The 12,512-nt window shown below is 36.6% G+C and overlaps 4 protein-coding genes across 7 annotated transcripts; 2 read left to right on the top strand and 2 right to left on the bottom strand.

The window, feature by feature from the left end:
• Positions 1–757: 757 nt before the first annotated feature.
• Positions 758–1,771, bottom strand: LOC103314747 (uncharacterized). The gene is made up of 5 exons (XM_015982000.2): positions 1,383–1,771; positions 1,208–1,332; positions 1,087–1,158; positions 949–1,040; positions 758–900 (listed from the first exon to the last, which is right to left on the bottom strand). Exons 1-4 carry the CDS (start codon positions 1,663–1,665, stop codon positions 975–977), a joined length of 546 nt encoding a protein of 181 aa, XP_015837486.1. The 5' UTR covers positions 1,666–1,771; the 3' UTR covers positions 758–900; positions 949–974.
• A 924-nt stretch (positions 1,772–2,695) lies between these two features.
• Positions 2,696–9,201, top strand: flfl (falafel). Of its 4 annotated transcripts, none has more exons than XM_064355326.1 (7): positions 2,696–2,972; positions 3,085–4,367; positions 6,308–6,500; positions 6,552–7,074; positions 7,127–7,454; positions 8,089–8,191; positions 8,242–9,201. In XM_064355326.1, the coding sequence occupies exons 2-6, from the start codon at positions 3,135–3,137 to the stop codon at positions 8,170–8,172; spliced, it is 2,361 nt and encodes a 786-aa protein (XP_064211396.1). In that variant the 5' UTR covers positions 2,696–2,972; positions 3,085–3,134; the 3' UTR covers positions 8,173–8,191; positions 8,242–9,201. The 4 variants fall into 4 exon arrangements, with proteins under 4 accessions (XP_064211396.1, XP_008199762.1, XP_015837485.1 ...); XM_008201540.3 differs by having other exon boundaries at positions 8,631–9,201; XM_015981999.2 differs by having other exon boundaries at positions 8,089–9,201.
• Positions 9,202–9,612: 411 nt separating this feature from the next.
• Positions 9,613–11,102, bottom strand: LOC663078 (uncharacterized protein). The gene is made up of 6 exons (XM_008201541.3): positions 10,753–11,102; positions 10,537–10,706; positions 10,258–10,484; positions 10,105–10,208; positions 9,964–10,055; positions 9,613–9,915 (listed from the first exon to the last, which is right to left on the bottom strand). Exons 1-6 carry the CDS (start codon positions 10,853–10,855, stop codon positions 9,658–9,660), a joined length of 954 nt encoding a protein of 317 aa, XP_008199763.1. The 5' UTR covers positions 10,856–11,102; the 3' UTR covers positions 9,613–9,657.
• Positions 11,103–11,249: 147 nt separating this feature from the next.
• Positions 11,250–12,512, top strand: LOC661784 (uncharacterized protein). Its single transcript, XM_961954.4, has 5 exons — positions 11,250–11,470; positions 11,519–11,630; positions 11,680–11,873; positions 11,918–12,177; positions 12,225–12,512. Exons 1-5 carry the CDS (start codon positions 11,369–11,371, stop codon positions 12,430–12,432), a joined length of 876 nt encoding a protein of 291 aa, XP_967047.1. The 5' UTR covers positions 11,250–11,368; the 3' UTR covers positions 12,433–12,512.

Here is a 12,512-nt window from a genome sequence, read left to right on the forward strand (position 1 = left end):
TATTAAAGCGCTGTAAAAATTTAACACACGTTAAAAATGGAAAACTGGCAATGTTATTGGTTATTGCTATGGCAACAACACACAGCCATAAAGTACATAAAGTATTTAGTACATAAAGTACTAAATATGATGGTAATCTATACTATGGTAGCGCTCAGCTCCGTTTGCGTGTGCGTCATCTGACATTTCTGTCACTACGTTTACATAGAGGGTCATAACGGTGACAAACTATCAAATATTTTTTGAGGTTACGAAGTGTTTAAATTATGAGTTGATACAAAAAATACAGATTCACAAAACAAGAACTAATAAACGCAGAATCAAAAACCTAACGAAACGCAAATCACAAAACACAATAAACGAACGGAAAATACTTGCGATTAAAACGATAACACTTTCGACAACCATGCGACGACGTCTATAATTTACTGTCAATGTCAGGTTGACAAATTCGTGACACTTGACGGTGTTGTCGAAGTGCACATGTAAATTAATGTTCAAGGATACCACCCTTAGATACCCCTTAGTTGTTTAAATTTGCATTGTTTTTGATAATTTTTTATAGATTTGTGTTGGTAATGAAAAAATGAAATTGATGACGCACACGCAAATCGAGCTGACCGCCACTATATCTTAATTACGAACGGTAGTGGTAATTACCATCACCTTAAGAACTAACTAAAAACGTTGAAATTTTTTAAAGGGACGTACTAACTGTGGAAAGGCACCTGGTCTCGTAAAATTAGGTGAAACACTGTTATTTGATTTAAAAAATGTATTGTTGGTTGCCTACATTAACCAAATTATTTACAATATAAAACAATGAACCACAAAAAATAACTAACAGTAATTTATGATTAAAACTCTTTATGCAGTTTTAAAATACCTACACGGCAAACTCTAAAAACAAATAAATAATACTCAATAAAAAACGTATAGCAGTTATACTCAAGAGGTAGAGGAAATCAGTACTATCAGCTGCTTGGACTTTTTAAATGCTTGCAAATTATCTCCAAATGTTTCAGCCGCGGCTGTAGATCCTGTAAAAACTTTGTTACTTCTTGTACCCCTATTACAGACCCCTACCAAAAATAAAGGTATCAGCTTTTCCTTTCCTTTTTCTTTGGTTAAGATAGTTAACAAATGAATCACTTTATGCTGAAAATGTCCCATTTAAACATTTACCAAACTCCACATCTTGACTCACCCTAACAATAACCTCATTAATAAAAATACTTTGTACTTGGTTCCAAGGAATGAACAAATCTGTCTGACCGACAAGACTTTTGGAAGTAACCTGATATCCCAAGGAATGCACCATCACTAACGACTCTAAAAATTCGGTAAGTTAAAAAACGGCCTCAATATAAATGACCCCAAACCTTCATAAACCACCCCTAAAAATTGATATGACAAGATAATAAGAAAAATGGCAGTGAGATACTTAATAACGTCCACATTTCTCACAAGAAATAAATAAACAGCAACTAGAGCCAAGACAGCCCCAATCACATAAACGGCACCCTTGTACACCAACGACGAGACTTTTTGTTCAAGGGTTATAATCACCGATTTTCCTTGCTTGTCGACTTTTAGAACCGTCTCAATTCCGGAGAGATTTTTAGAAGTAAACATTTTCGCTTTACTGACGGCGTATTTGACCATAACGGAAGCATTTTAGATAAGTTTTTAATGATCACAGGTTTTGGACACTTCAGAGGATCTTCTGAGGTTATGTTTATTTTTTGACGTTGTTTGGGGAAATTTGATGCTTGGACAAAGCACCCGTTTAACAGCGCGTCTTTCAAATTGTAATTATTGCTAAGTTAAATTAATCACAAGTGACAGTTTTTTGTCACGTGTTTTTTACGTAAGTAGTTAAAACTGAAGATGCACACGTGTTGCAACAGTAACTAATGCGCTTTGTTGCGTAAATTTAAGTGTCTGGTGTTTGCAATTTTTTCAAATTTGAATTTGGCGGGTAAAATTGCGCGTTGTCCTTGCGTTTGCCCTTGTGAACCCCGTTGAGCGCAGGGTGGTGAAACCTAAATGCACCAAGCCAAGTATAGGCGCCAAATTCAAAATCGACTGTAGTTCGGCTTGCTATCGCAGATGTCGCACACACGTATAGTCAATTTTAGCGAAGCTACCTATAATATCGGCAGAAATTAACAGTGGACCTGTGACAGTTGCCATTGTGTAAATCGCCATTTTGTGCTTGGTTTGTTTGGTGTTCGCCCTCGGCTTTGTTTTATGTGAAATTAGTACTGTTTTGTGGTTTTTTTCGTGTGTGTGCTTTTTTGAACTTTTTTATTGTGGGAATATAAATAATTTGATGGATCAATCATTAGTTTATAGTTATCGTATCGTGTATATTGACTAGTGATAATAAATTTTTATTACAAGTTTATTGTCTTTATTTATTCTCATATTTTATTTTTCGTATTCTTTGTAAATATTCAGCAACAATAGTTGTCTAACATCAGAAAGTGTTATTAGCAACTATTGTTGTGAATATTTACAAACAATACGAAAAATGCAATCAAACTTTAAAAGAAAAGTAACTACGGGCAATTCAAATCGCCCGCCGATAACGCTTAGTACGCGCTGGCAACAATAGATGTGCTAGTGACACTTTCGCTCTATCCGGACAAGGACAGATGCGTTTCTGTAAAACCTGTTATTCTGTGGTTGAGCGTTGTTGTGAATTCAATATGGCGATAATTAGTGTTGTGTCCGTTTACGAAAATAATTAAAGAAATATCAAAGTTTACGAATAGAAAATGCTTTTAGGTAAATTAGTGAAGTAAAATGAGTGTGTTCCTTTAAATTTGTAGTGAAATTAAATCGAATCCGGCTCAAGTTAGTGTTTTCGAATCAGCGTGTTTGCATTCGATTGTAAATTTCCGAAATCTCGTTTAAAAACGTCGCGATTATATTAATCAATCGTAGCCGATTTGCTTATTATCCAGGTTAGTAAGACGTCGTCAGAGCGGAGCTCGTGGCGAATTTTCGCGCGTTGGGACTCTCGAATCAACTGACATTGTGTTTATGCTTGCCTTAACACTGACTTTGTATTTTCAGGCGGAATGTGGGAAAATTACCAGTCCGGCGAGGATTAATCAGAATTTACCATGACTGATACAAGGAGAAGAGTAAAGTTATATGCACTAAACGCCGATCGGCAATGGGACGACAGGGGCACCGGCCACGTCTCCTCGTCGTACGTGGACCGGCTGAAGGGCATCTCCCTCCTAGTCCGGGCCGAAAGCGACGGCTCGCTGCTCCTGGAGTCGAAAATCCAGCCGGACACCGCGTACCAGAAGCAGCAAGACACCCTGATCGTATGGTCAGAAGGCGACAACTTTGACTTGGCTCTCAGCTTCCAGGAGAAGGCCGGCTGCGATGAGATTTGGGAGAAGATCTGCCAGGTCCAGGGCAAGGACCCGTCCGTGGAGATTACTCAGGATATTGTGGAGGAGTCTGAAGATGAGCGTTTCGACGAAATGTCGGACTCCGCCCCGCCTATCGAGCTGCCGAGCTGCGAGCTGAGCCGCCTTGAGGACATTAGTGAATTAATAAGTAACTGTCTCAGTTCGCAAGTAAGGAAGGAAAAATTATCGGCGGCGATTGAGAGTGACGGTTATATTCGTAAATTAATCAATGTGTTTCACATGTGCGAGGATTTGGAGAACATTGAGGGCCTCCACCACCTGTACGACATTTTCAAAAACATATTTCTCTTGAACAAAAACGCGCTGTTTGAGGTTATGTTTAGTGACGAGTTGATTTTTGACGTTGTGGGGTGTCTGGAGTACGATCCCTCGTCGCCGACGCACAAACATCACAGGGAGTATCTGAAGCGGCACGCGATGTTCCGGGAGGCGATTCCTATCAAAAACGCTGAATTGTTATCAAAGATTCACCAGACGTTTCGCGTGCAATACATCCAAGATGTGGTGCTGCCGACGCCGTCGGTTTTCGAGGAGAACATGTTGTCCACGTTGAGTAGTTTTATCTTTTTCAACAAGGTTGAAATCGTGTCGTTAGTTCAAGAAGACGAAAGGTTTCTAACTGAACTTTTTACCATGTTGACCGACGTTAATACGTCAGATTCAAAACGAAGGGACTTAGTGCTGTTTTTAAAGGAATTCTGTAATTACTCGCAAAATTTACAACCGCAAGCTAAAGAAACATTTTACAAAACTTTAACGTCTTTGGGAATACTGCCAGCGCTAGAAATCACATTGGCCATGGATGACCAAAAGACCAAGACTGCCTCAATTGATATACTTACGTACATTGTCGAGTTTTCACCATCTGTGGTCAGAGAGTATACTTTGCAGCAAGCCAACAACACAGAAGAGGTAAGAGGGCTCTGTCTAGCCATTTGTTATTGTTTTTATTTGCTCTCTTTTCTTTGGTTACACAACAGACATATCCGTGTGTTAAAAGCTTATCACTTTATGTAATAAACTCAAAAACATTAACGATAATACAGTCAATGTGATAACCGAAAATAGTACTACTTTCGCTATCTTTGTACTGTATATTCCAGCATCAAGTTAAAAAGGCCCATATTCGAAAGGACAAGTGCCTGAACGGCCTGAAACGGATAATTTACAATATTTTCTGTGTTTCCACCTTAATTTATTGGTAGAAATAAGAGTTATTAGTGTTTTAACATACGTAGGTTGTCTTTTATATTTCGGGAATGGACGTTCCTGTTGCTTTTATCTGATAACCAACATCTGTATCGTAAAATTCGATTCAGGATGTTTTGGCCTTTTAAGATGCTGTTTATGTGATGTACTGTAATTTTAAAAATTCATCGATTTTTGTCGATGAAGTACCATTAAAAACGACTGTATATCGGTGGTAAATTTTATTTGCTAATGACGAACTTCGTAAGGGTTTTCCAAAATCGATTGTTGTTCCCGAAAACTTTGATACTGTGCGCGAAATGATGTTTCAAGATTGTAATGTGACAAAAAGGGAGTTTGAAGATTGATTCAAGAGAATTCAAAAGTGTATTAATCTTCATTGGGAATATTTTGATAATTTATATACTATAACGAATTTTTGTTACTGTACTCCATTTCCACAATTTACAAGGCACCTCACGTATTCGAATGTATCGTCTGCATTTTGGGATTAGGCGTTTCTAAGGGTGAAATGTTTTGAAGGTTGACACAAAACCCATAAAAAGTTTCGTACTTTAAAATTCAGTAATATCCTAAACGTTTTTAGATCAGTTTATTATTGAATTATTTATTTTTAATATAGAAATATCAACACTTTCAATTAATTCCAACCATTCTTTCATTCATTTATCAGAAAATAAAGTCAACAAAAATCATTTAAGAATAAAGTTTATTTTAACACTGAAAGGCTTGGTGCATTATTTGTGTAACAAGAAAGTTGACCAAGTTAACACAAGTTAACCAAAAGTGTTTTATTCGCCATTGCCAACTGACGACCGATTTTTATTTTTACTTACAGCCATTTGCATTATTATTTCCATTTCATTCATTTTTTATTGTTTAAAGAAAGGTCAGACTCAATTAAGTACCAATACAGCAAACGCTGAGAAAAACGTGCGAACTTGACTCTCTTGTATAATAAAATATTTCTCTTTGTTTACGTTTCTCAAGTATTTGCGAATAAAAGTGAAATTAAAATCTATTATTAAATAATAGGAGAAATGGTAGGAAGGTCGGAATGCGATATGTGGAGCTAAGGATAACAGGAAACCTTTCGAAAATTAGGCTAGAAATTGATGTTGGTTTTATTAACATAAATTACTATGAATTCTCAATCTGCATGAGATTTGAATAATTTTACCGAACATAGACCTTGAACTACCTTGAAAGAACGGATTACACATTTGTTCGTTTCCTCAATTGTCTTGTATTTTTCATCGAAAAAAATCAGTTTGTTCAAGTAAATAAAAATGTAAAAATCGTCTCATTACACAAATATTTCTTAATGGTAATAAACAGTTTTGTTGTTTTTTTCAGTTTTTTTTTATTAATTTTTATATAAAAAATATTGCTTAATTCAGTCCGAGTTGTAACCTTTTAATAATTACTCCCGCACACATGTAATTTATACTTTGTGTCGAATAAATGCACTCCAATAAATCACGAACCAAACATCTGGTAACTTGTATTTTAATGTCGAAATAATGTGGACGTAATTGTTACATAATTAGTTGCGACGGTTGGTTAAAACTAGTTAATTCTACCGAAAAATTAAAAAATAGCCTTAGTTTATCACGTGTTTTAACACCTTGGCTATTTTTAAGGACCAAATCCTGCTGAACATAATCATCGAGCAAATGATCTGCGACACGGACCCCGAACTCGGGGGAGCCGTCCAGCTAATGGGTGTTTTAAGAATTCTACTCGATCCGGAAAATATGCTCGCTTCAGTCAACAAATCGGAAAAGACCGATTTCCTCAATTTCTTTTACAAACATAGCGTCCAAATCCTCATAGGTAAGTTCCCAAAAACAGAAAGTTTTTCAAAGGTATAATAAATGTGTTTAGCACCACTTTTGGAAAACACGGCGCACGGCGAGCCCCAAAAAGAGGACTACCGCAGCGTCCAGCTCCTTGGCTTGATCTTGGAACTGCTGTCTTTTTGCGTGGAGCATCACACGTATCATATAAAAAATTGCATCCTTAATAAAGATTTACTGCGTCGAATATTAGTACTAATGAAATCGACACACAAATTTTTGGTTTTATGCGCGCTCAGGTTTATGCGAAAATTGATCGCATTGAAAGACGAATTTTACAATAGGTACATTATCAAAGGTAATCTTTTCGCACCGGTCGTGGACGCGTTTGTGCGAAATAACGGCAGATACAACCTGTTGGATTCCGCCATCATCGAAATGTTCGAGTTTATCAAACTTGAGGATATAAAAACTTTGTGCTCGCACGTCGTCGAGAATTACGGAAAATGTTTAGATAATATTTGTTACGTGCAAACGTTCAAAGCGCTGAAAACGAGGTACGATCAACACCAGGATAAGCTGAAGGATAGGGAGAGAAATAACTTGGACGGGTTCGTATTTTTTCAATTTGTTTGAGCCATTGTTTATGGTTTTTTATATTAGGGTACCTTCGATATTACGTAATAGCCGATATAGGAGAGATCAGAGACAAATGGAAGAAGAGGAAGAAATGTGGTTTAATGAAGATGATGATTTTGACGAAACGGAATCAGTGTTACCTAGTACCAATGACATTTTAACGAAGAAAATTGATACGGACTTGGATAGTATAGGGAAAATTATTGATAAGAAGCAGGAGGCGAACGGCCCCAAAATTAATAATAATTCTTCGCAGAAACCGACTGTGGTTCTTAATAATAACGCCAATGCGGGGGTCCAGCCCCCGGGGTCTCCGGTGCCGAACGACACGAAAACACAACTGTTTAAAAGGGTAAGTAAAATGTAAAAGAGATTTAACCCGACTCCAAATTTTTATGCTGATAAGACAAATCGAAACAAGTAAAAGAATATGCATTCAACCCGCATAATTATGACGTTTGTGGCTTACTTATGTAAAGGAATTTAAATTTTTTGATCAATTAATATTTTACTTATACCAATCGATATAATCTGTTTCAATAATTTTTATTTTCGTTAATTTTATTAGGCTTTTTTATGTCAACAAAGATACAAAAATACACGATTTTTTGTCGCAAAAATTTAGCAGTAAAAATAAAGGTGCTTCTCGGCTTCTGTTTTTTAAATTAACGTTAATTCAACTACACTTCGCTGAAAAATTAAGGGATAATTCAATATTTTCATCTTGGCATAAAAGATTTATATAAACTTGCTTATTTTTAGAGTTTATTTCTTATCGTTTCTTTGTGAGTTTTACCCATCAAAACCTGTTTTATTTTACTTTTTTTTTACTTCCACATTCTAACATACTTTTTAAAAAATATTAAATTTTAGTTATCCTTTAATTTTGCAGCGATGTGTAATTCACTAATTATTATTATTATTATTATTATTATTATGTTGTTTTTTTTAGATTATATAATTTATTTATTGTGTTTTATTTTTAGGGTTTGGTGGACTACGAGGGCGGCGATTCGGACGAGGAGGACGAGGAGAACGGCGAGGTGAACAAAAGGCCTCGACTGTCATAGTCGAGCGGCCAATCCGCAGGTGAGTGCGACACAAACTGGTGTGACGTGCGTCCAAGTGTGATCTCATAGTGATGTGTATGGAGGTATGAACGGTCAATTATCTCAACCGGTGCTGTTTCTCAATACAGTTCAAAATCTATAAGCAAGTTGTGAAACTAAAAAAAAAAACGGACGGAGACGAGTCATTTCCGCCACAAACATTGTCTGCCGCAGCGCAACGGCTGTAAAAGCACAACTTTTTTAACTTCCTTTTGTATAAAATTTCTCAGTTGTATTATACAATTACAAATCTTTAAAAATTCAATTCCATGTACATGAATTAGGGTTTTTCTAAAAAAGATCTAGTTATTTATGAAAATGCTGTCTCTTGAAGAAAAAGTTATATTTTTATGGAAGCTGTACATAACTTCGTCAGGTTTTATGTCAAAATTTTGAATGTTTTTATCTTTGGTTTGTAGGTTATGAACGTTTGGCGTAAGTTACTTCTAACTTATCATACATTTTTCTGGTGGGAAATTGTGTCGCAATTTAGAAATAAATGACGTTTCTAATACACAATCAAAGATAAATAAAAACGATTATGATGGTAATTATAATGTTACTATACAAGTTCTAGAGAACGATGTGAAATTAAATGTAGGCTAAGTTATTATATCTAGAAAGTAGATAGCATTAGTATCGAATATATCGTCTAAAAAGTGCGTGTAGTGTCATTGGAGTGCTTAGATTGTATCATACTTCGTACTGTTATGTCGTCAGGTTTGCTATGTTTTAAATTGTGATATCAGCTAAATAGGTTAATAGTTTCTCTTGAGTTTGACGCTGAAAAATTACTTATTAAATAATAAATTGAAGGAAATATATTATTTAGTTTACTTATATCTTGGTGTTGTAAACATTAGAATGATTTTGTAATTATTAATTCCATAGAAATGTGGCAGTATGAAGTGTAAAGCTAGACTAAATCAATATTTTATTCTTAACTTTAATTTTGTAATTATTGTGATGAATAAATTATGTTTATTCCTATTTAAAAGATTTTATTTTGTCCATTTAATTTCTTAATCTACATTACTTAATGATTTTAAACCTATAGTTTAATTTATCGATCAGTATTTTACATAGAAAATGGTTTGAAATATCAAACGCCCTCATTTCGTAATGTGGATATATCAAACGTCTCTGTACATATTATAATTTAATTCGATATATTCGCTCGACTCAACATCTCATAGACTTAGCTTTAGTATAATAAGACAAACACCCAAAGCAACGTACAACAGAGCGAATATATCACCCAAGCCCGTCACTGGAAGCCGCACAATCGTGCAACTTCCAGCCTTCCACAAATGGCAGCCTTATGATATTTTTTATACAGTTCTTAAAGGCCATTTTCTATTTATCATTTTAATTTGTAATTAATGTTTTTAAAAAGAAATGTAAAAATGTACTCGTTATATTTAGGTAATAAATATAAGCAAAAAGTTAGATTTTGTTTGACACGACCTCCGTTTTCAACCGCTCGGCCAACGCCTTGCGCAGCTGCAACTGCTGAGACTCGGGTTTTTCCCCCGAAAGGACGGCTTCGGCGGCTTTAGCCGACTTTGGCCGAACCTTAGCCTTATCCTTCGTGCCGTTGTCGGAACCCAAGTGTTTCTTCCTAGCTTCTTTTTTCAATGCTACCAACTTGTCTCGTTGGGCACGGAGGTATTCTTGACGCTTTTGCAATTCGGCGGGGTTTATCTAAAGGGGAACTTTTTTTTTTCAAATTTTTCTACAACCAAAATTTACCTCAGTCTGCTTTCTGTCGTAGTTTATTTCAGCCTTCGTTTCCGTTTTAATCACATCAACTTTTTTCTGTTTTTCTTCCGTCACTTTCGGTTCTGAAACAACCCAATAGTAAGTGACAATTAATAGTTGGTAAATAGCGACCTTTTGTTTCTTTTAAAGCTTTCTCAAGGATTTCTTTCTCCTCTAAAATGTACTGAACCTCTGTCTCGGGTTCAGAAGACGAGGCTTCCTCTTTTGGAAAATTTCTACAATTCGATTTTTTAATTAAAACAGTTTGGGGAAACAGCCACGGACTTTGCCACTTCGTTTAGAATTTCCTTTTCGAAATCGGACGACTTTTCGATTGTGACCGCAGTTTCAACTTTGTCGTCCTTTTTCTTGGGAACAAACGACTGTGGAGTGATTCCATACTTCCTCTCGATCAGCTCAAGAGCTTCCAACTGCAACTCAACATTTCTTTGGGTCATCATCCGTTTGAACATTTCGTAGTCGTTTGCGGCCCAAATTTGTTCAAAAATATTCTTGAACAGTAATGATTTTAGCGATGAATATTTAAAGCGATCAAATATTTACATGGTTGAAATTGACGTGATATGTGTGGCCTTTATTGCACGCTTCTTCGAACTGTTCTGGAGTGATCCCGATGTCTTCCATGAAATTGCCCAACATAAAATCGACCAAATTCTTAAACTCGTCAAAAATGTTCTTATATTCCTCGTTGTCGGTAACGTTAGGTTCGAAAACTGTAAGATTTTGAAATAAAAGCACGCACTTGGACCCTGGACTTACTCAGCGATTTTTCTTCGATGAAACTGTCCAGAGGCGCGCTCCAGATGGGGCCGTTTAGGAAAGCGACCAAAGAGTCGAAAACCCATGAATTTTCCTCTTCCATTTTTGGGTTTCTTCAAGCGAGTGTTGCACGCAAAATGGTAAATATTCTGGGGGTCACATTTGTGTTCGTTGGGGTAGTCATGACAACTAAATATCCAATGGTGGTGCCTCCCATTGTGGGCTGATATGGGTTTATTGCACTCAGTCACTGAATTTCTAGATATTTTTGTAATATTTAATTTTGGGCAAATTAAGCGCTTTTAGAAATTTGATTTTTTTCATTAAAACCTGGTTTAAACTTAGAAGTGGTTTTAAAACTACATATTTTCTAATATTAAAAGATACATCGCCTCAAAACAGTAATACATAAATTACATTCAACTCAATCAATTTTATTTAAAAAAAAATCGGCTGGACCAGCTTTCGGTTCAAGCGACACAACACTAACATTCGAACGCCATTCCACTTGTGCGTCAAAAATCTGTCACTTTGTTGTCACAAACGTCATTTACGTGGCCCCCATGTATTTTATTTGTTATTGAAAAAGTACATCTGGTTTTTCCCAAAAATCGAAATGGGGCTTTGCAAATGCCCAAAACGTCGCGTCACAAACCAATTTTGCTTCGAACATCGAGTCTGTGTTTGTGAAAATTGTATGGTCACAAACCACCCAATTGTAAGTTTTTTCCCTCAATTGCCTATCGTTTTTAACAAAATTGCGTAGTGCGTGGTCCAGTCCTATTTGCAGTGGTTACAAGACAGCGACTACAACTCAATATGCGAGTTGTGTAGCAAAGAACTGAACGTGGAGGACAGTATTAGACTAACTTGTTACCGTAAGCCCCCTTACCTACAATGCTCTAGTTTCAATTTGGCGAGTTTCAGATGTGTTTCACTGGTCGTGTTTGGATCATTTTTCACGTCAGCTGCCGCCTACGACAGCCCCCCGAGGGTATACTTGCCCTTCGTGCAAGAGCCCACTGTTTCCTCCTTCAAACTTAATCAGCCCTGTTGCTGATGTCTTGAAGGAGAAGTTGGCGGGGGTTAACTGGGCCAGGGCGGGTTTGGGGCTCCCATTGGTATAAATAAGCTTTTATTTATTTTGTTTGATATGGGGTTTTAGTTGTCTGAAGAGAGGGAAGTGAAGGCTGTGGTCAATCACACGTCGTCTGTATCAACGAGTAAGTCTCCGAATCCGTCGCACTCCGTTGTGAATGTGGAGGATCAAGGGGCTTTCAGTAGGACAGGGGCTGAGGCATATCAGGCGTCTTCAAACAGGCGAATTTTCCAAGATGTGAGGGAGGTCAAACCGGTGGTTTTTGACCATGATGAAGACAAGTATAAGAGGAGGCCTGCAAGCGAATTAATGAAGACTTGGTGGAGGTAAGCGCGTTTCAACATTGGGATTGTTTTTATCTCAATTTTTCCAGGATAACCTTTGGAGGGCCCTCAAAAGTGAGAGGTGGGAAATCTATTTATAAGAAGTATTGCATGTTGGGGATTATCCTTGTGCTGGGAATCGTCGTTCTTATGTTGATTATGTCGCGGTTAGGGAGGTATAGCACCGATAATGATCCCAATTTTGATATAAGGAATAATCCCAATATCCATGTTCAACACATGCAAGCTCTTGATTGATTGTGAATATTTTTCTATTCTCTACGCTCTATTTACAGTTATAATTTGTACATATTGGAATTAATAAATGATTAAACAAG

Source organism: Tribolium castaneum, chromosome 3 (genome assembly GCF_031307605.1).
Source record: "Tribolium castaneum strain GA2 chromosome 3, icTriCast1.1, whole genome shotgun sequence".
NCBI classification, from domain to species: domain Eukaryota; kingdom Metazoa; phylum Arthropoda; class Insecta; order Coleoptera; family Tenebrionidae; genus Tribolium; species Tribolium castaneum.

What these genes read in the sequence shown, in the direction of transcription:
- LOC103314747 (XM_015982000.2), bottom strand. Translation starts at nt 1,665, where the DNA reads ATGGTCAAATACGCCGTCAGTAAAGCGAAAATGTTTACTTCTAAAAAT. An exon ending in TTAATGAGGTTATTGTTAGG is followed by an intron (nt 1,159 to 1,207) that starts GTGAGTCAAGAT and finishes GGACATTTTCAG; the next exon opens with CATAAAGTGATTCATTTGTT. An exon ending in AGCTGATACCTTTATTTTTG is followed by an intron (nt 1,041 to 1,086) that starts GTAGGGGTCTGT and finishes AAGTTTTTACAG; the next exon opens with GATCTACAGCCGCGGCTGAA.
- flfl (XM_015981999.2), top strand. Translation starts at nt 3,135, where the DNA reads ATGACTGATACAAGGAGAAGAGTAAAGTTATATGCACTAAACGCCGAT. An exon ending in AAGCCAACAACACAGAAGAG is followed by an intron (nt 4,368 to 6,307) that starts GTAAGAGGGCTC and finishes GCTATTTTTAAG; the next exon opens with GACCAAATCCTGCTGAACAT. An exon ending in TAGCGTCCAAATCCTCATAG is followed by an intron (nt 6,501 to 6,551) that starts GTAAGTTCCCAA and finishes AAATGTGTTTAG; the next exon opens with CACCACTTTTGGAAAACACG.
- LOC663078 (XM_008201541.3), bottom strand. Translation starts at nt 10,855, where the DNA reads ATGGAAGAGGAAAATTCATGGGTTTTCGACTCTTTGGTCGCTTTCCTA. An exon ending in CATCGAAGAAAAATCGCTGA is followed by an intron (nt 10,707 to 10,752) that starts GTAAGTCCAGGG and finishes AAAATCTTACAG; the next exon opens with TTTTCGAACCTAACGTTACC. An exon ending in ACGACAGAAAGCAGACTGAG is followed by an intron (nt 9,916 to 9,963) that starts GTAAATTTTGGT and finishes GTTCCCCTTTAG; the next exon opens with ATAAACCCCGCCGAATTGCA.
- LOC661784 (XM_961954.4), top strand. Translation starts at nt 11,369, where the DNA reads ATGGGGCTTTGCAAATGCCCAAAACGTCGCGTCACAAACCAATTTTGC. An exon ending in CGGGTTTGGGGCTCCCATTG is followed by an intron (nt 11,874 to 11,917) that starts GTATAAATAAGC and finishes ATGGGGTTTTAG; the next exon opens with TTGTCTGAAGAGAGGGAAGT. An exon ending in TTAATGAAGACTTGGTGGAG is followed by an intron (nt 12,178 to 12,224) that starts GTAAGCGCGTTT and finishes CAATTTTTCCAG; the next exon opens with GATAACCTTTGGAGGGCCCT.